This window comes from Lagopus leucura, unplaced genomic scaffold (genome assembly GCF_019238085.1).
Source record: "Lagopus leucura isolate 7727_CA_CO unplaced genomic scaffold, USGS_WTPT01 Super-Scaffold_100015, whole genome shotgun sequence".
Classification (NCBI taxonomy): domain Eukaryota; kingdom Metazoa; phylum Chordata; class Aves; order Galliformes; family Phasianidae; genus Lagopus; species Lagopus leucura.
In genome coordinates this window covers 9,072,658-9,077,176 of record NW_024962269.1, presented here as the reverse complement: position 1 = coordinate 9,077,176, position 4,519 = coordinate 9,072,658, and the positions used below count along the sequence as shown (strand labels likewise).

General features: G+C 53.0%; 1 protein-coding gene across 1 annotated transcript; it reads right to left on the bottom strand.

Annotated features, from left to right (window-relative positions):
* Positions 1 to 668: 668 nt before the first annotated feature.
* Positions 669 to 4,236, bottom strand: MEX3B (mex-3 RNA binding family member B). Its single transcript, XM_042875989.1, has 2 exons — positions 3,978 to 4,236; positions 669 to 3,241 (listed from the first exon to the last, which is right to left on the bottom strand). Exons 1-2 carry the CDS (start codon positions 4,234 to 4,236, stop codon positions 1,821 to 1,823), a joined length of 1,680 nt encoding a protein of 559 aa, XP_042731923.1. The 3' UTR covers positions 669 to 1,820.
* Positions 4,237 to 4,519: the final 283 nt, after the last annotated feature.

Sequence of the window (4,519 nt, the reverse complement as noted above, 5' to 3'; positions counted from 1 at the left end):
ATTCAAATAAGCTTGTCAGCACCAATTATCTGAACCACAGCTGCCAAATACCAAGAAGCAATTTCAAGAACTCAGGGAAGACACAAAAGCCCTTGTTCTGCTCTAGGAAATACTCAGACCGGGATGAGATTCTGAAACCCTGTGGAAGGATGGAGCAGGACTGGCTGCATTCACAGCAGGACCGGCTCTATCAGCACATTACAACAAAGGACACACCCCTGCTCTCTGCTTTTAGACCACAAACCCAAGAAGCTGCAAGCTCTTCTTTCTTACATATACTCTATTTGCTAAATGTAGCAACACATACGAAACCAAGTATTTTTCACAACCACGATTCTTAAGAAACAGTATTTTAACACGTGGAATAACCTCAGGGATATGCCATATATATATATATGCACAAATGAAATTATATCTTTTTTTTTTTTTTTTTTTTTTTTTTTCCCCTTAAGAACATGTTTTACAGTATTATCACAGGAAGGACCACCACGGAAGCCTTCACAAGCTGAAGAGTTCCAGCAACACGAACATGACACAGTTCACACTCAGAACACGTCTCAGTGATACAAGTGGGCAACAAAAATTCCACAAGAAACTCTCAGCGCATCAAATCAAATCACCACACAGCGTACTTTTTTTTTCTGTAATATTTTATTTATATAGAAATACTTAAAAAAACATGAAGTAGCACCATTACTTAAGTTTTACTTTTATTATGTAGAACTTTAAATGTCAGAAAAATAAAACTCTTGATACAATTTCAAATCTTGTCTCAGCAAATATAATATTAGTATTTGACCATGAGGTTAAAGGCCCTTTATCATAAAATAAAATATACTTTGTTTTTAAACTTTGCTCAGTAAAGTACATTTAAGCTCAAGTAACGTCACCTACATATACATAAACAAGTGGTAAACAAATGTATTAAAATAGAAATACTAAAACTATAGTGGTGCAACAGAATTTTTGTAATTTCCACTGAATTCTATTTATACAAATGTTAGAAAGCTTCAACAGTTCCTTTTGACATATGTTTATACATTTCCATTTTTGTAATAATATAGAATAAAATATGCTTTATATCACTGAATAGAAAATATGCTGGGTGAAGCAGATTTAAAAGATTTTTTCTGAACCTATAAAATCTCCATCCCAACAGAATACTGTTCAAAGCATTACACATTTTATGGTTTGTAATTCCGTTCACAATTGTGTGATATTAAAATAATACAGTGTTCTTTGCCATAAGGCCATACTAAAATAAAAAAGATTTAACCCAGCTACAAAAAAGTTCACTGAACTTAAATTAAAATACTTGTAAACATCTTTGCAATATGAAATATAATTTTTCAAGTCAAAAAAGAATAAAATACTTCAATCTGTATTAATGCAATTTATCTTTAAAACCTTTAAACGTTTTAATATATATAAGAGATATGTTACAGTTTGTTTCATTTTTTTTTCCTTTTTGTTTTTTAAACTTTGATAAAGCTGCAGTATCATGGTTTTCACAGGAACTTCTTGCCCTTTCAAGAACATTCAGAAAAGTATCCACCCATAGATTTAATTATTTTGTAATACGCATCCTAGAAACTACCAGCACGTTTTACTAAGAGTCCACACACCATTGTCATCATCATAAGCATCTCCTACTTTCATTTTTTTTCAACAGTTTTTGTTCATTTTTTTTTTTTTTTAAAAAAGGGAAGATTTGGAAGCTTCGTATTAAAGTACAGTGTAAAAACTAGCCTAGCACTAGAATGGAGTCGCCCGTTATTATGTATAGCATGCACCGCACAGCACCCAGCCGGCCGCCGGGCTCAGGAGAAGATGCGGATGGCCTGGGTGACGGCGCTGTGGCACACGGGGCACTGCGGCTCCGTCTTCTCGCAGATGCGGTTGGCGCACTCCATGCAGAAGAGGTTGTGGCCGCAGGGCACCAGCGCCGCGATCACCTCGCTCTCGAAGCACACCGAGCAGTCGCGGCTGCCCTTCCGCCGCACGCCCGACGACGAGCAGGACGAGCTGGACGATGAGCTGGACGAGGAAGAGGAGGAAGCGGATGAATCGGAGGGCAGACCTGGCAGATGGCCGCCCAGCCCGTTGGCGTACAGCGGGTAGGAGGCGGCCAGCAGCCGCCCGCCCGGGTCGCTGCGCACCCGGCGTGCCAGCGGGTGCTCGGGCCCCGCCGCCGCCGCGCTGCCGTGCAGGGGCGGGGAGAGCCGTGCCGGGGGCGGAGCGCTGCCGCCCCGCCTCGGGCCGCTCACCAGCAGCGCCAGGTTGACATTGGCGGGCGCAGCGCCCGGGAAGGCGGCGGCGGCAGGCGAGGGCGCGGGCGAGGGCGGTGCGGCTGCGGGGCCGCGCTCGAACTGCGGCCAGAGGAGGGCAGCCCCGGGCGGCGGGGCGGGTGCCAGGTCGAAGCCAGGTGGCGAGTCGAAGGGCAGCTCGGAGCAGCAGTCCGGGGAGGAAAGCACATCCCCACCGCCTCCGCTGTAGACGTAACCGTTGGCACTGTTGTTGTTGTTGTTGCCGTTGTGGGTGAAGCTGAGTGCCGGGCTCGGGGGGCTATAGTCGGCCAGGCGGGCCCCGCCGCCCCCCGTGCCACCCCCGAAGTAGGAGTCGGTGGACGCGCTGCCCAGCGAGCTGGAGCTGTCGTTGCGGTAGTTGCAGAAGGGCTTGCGGCCCGGGGTGGGCGTGATGCTGGGCGGCGTGGGCTTGCTCCACAGGCTGCCCGTGCCATTCAGCTCGAAGCCAACATCCGTGCCGTTGGCGTGGAAGTCGTTCTCGTCCGTCAGCTCGATGATGCCGCCGGTTCGCATGGCGATGTGCGCCTCAATCTCCTCCCGTGCCCGGTCCACGTTCTCAGGCATGCCCGTCACCTCGAAGACCGGCTCCTTGTCCCGGCTGGGCGTCACAATGTAGGTGTGCGTCTGCTGCTGGATGCGCTTAATCGTGGCCCCTTTGGGCCCTACGACCAAGCCCACCACACGATAAGGCACCCGCACCTGGATGGTGGTTTGGCCGGGCAGGTTGGGGGGGCCGGGGACGGTGCCATTCAGGGCTGTGTTCTTGTTCCGCGAGGCTCGGATCATAGAGAAGTGCTCGGCTGCCGAGATGATCTCCCTGCGGGCCATGGCCACATCTTCCTTTCTGCCCGTCACAACAAAGAGCGGCTCCTCCCCGCGCACCGGGGTCTTGATGTAGGTGTTGGTCTTCGCCCGCAGAGCTTTGATTTTACAACCTGGGAACGAGATGCGGGAGACGGAAGGCGAAGGGGAGGGGAAGGAAAAAGCGCGGGGGAGAACCGGTTACAACCCATTCTTTGGGTGCAGCTGGGGGAGGAGGAGAGGGGGGGGGGGAACACACCCACCCGCAGCGCGCTGCCCCTGCCCGGGGCGATGCTGGCACCGCGTCCGGGAGCGATGTGCAACGCGACGGCAGCCACAGCCCTGGCAAGCACCCAGCGGCACCGCGGGCGGCAGCGGCACAGCTGCGGGCACTGCCCGGGAGCTGCCAGCGCGCAGCCCCGAGAGCGGCGGCAACAAAGGGCAGCGTGCAGGGAGGCGGCACGGCCGGAAAGATGAAATGCAGTGCGATGCAATGCGATGCGATGCAATGCGAGCAGCCCGTACAAAGCCGCTGCTTAGCCCTCGTTCCTGCTAAGCGCTTTCCTTTCGGAAAAATAAAATCGGTTCTGAGGAAGGTGAAGAGCAGCGGCCGCATCGAGTGAGCCACGCTCCCCTATGCGGATGCTGTATTGCAATCCCATTGTTCCACTTCCCCGCTCCGTTCCTCTTCCTTAAAAATAACCCCCGGTTTCCCACTTCGGGGGACGAAACCCGCGCCGGGGCTCGCTTTTGTCCTCGTTCCCTTTAGCAAACCCAACTCGTGTAGCCAGATTTCGCGTTCTGCCCCCATCTATCCTCTCCCGGCGCATCCCGGCGCCCGGCCGCGCTCTTTGTCCGCCGCTCACCCACCTTGCCTGCCAACGATCTCCGCGACGTGCTCCGAGCTGGGCACAGGCACGCACTCCGTCATATTCACGCTCTTTTTCCGAGGCTCGCTGTCGTAAATGGAGCCCGCCTCGTCGTTGTCCAGCCCCAGCAGGGAGAGCTGGTCCAGGGCGATCTGCAGGGCTCGCTGGTCATCCAGGGTCTCTCCCCCTCCGCCTCCTCCTCCTCCGCCGCCGCCGCCGCTGCCGTTCCGCTCCATGTCGGCGAAGAGCGAGCTGGGCATGGTCCGCGCCGCGCTGCAGCCGCCGCCTGCGCCGGGCTGGGGCGCGGGGCTCCGACACAAAGGCAGCCCGAGGCCAGCGGGAGCGCGGGGCGGGGGGCGGGCGGCTGCCGCAGCCGGCGGGCGGTCGCCTTTCGCTGGGATATTTTGTATCTTTCTTTTTTTTGTTGTTGTTTTTCCTCCTCGCTCCGTGCAATCCGGTTTATAAGATGGTTTCGGGACCCCCCCCACCGCACGGCTCCCCCCTCGAGGCTTTTTCTTTTTTTTTTTTCCTTTTTTTTTTTTT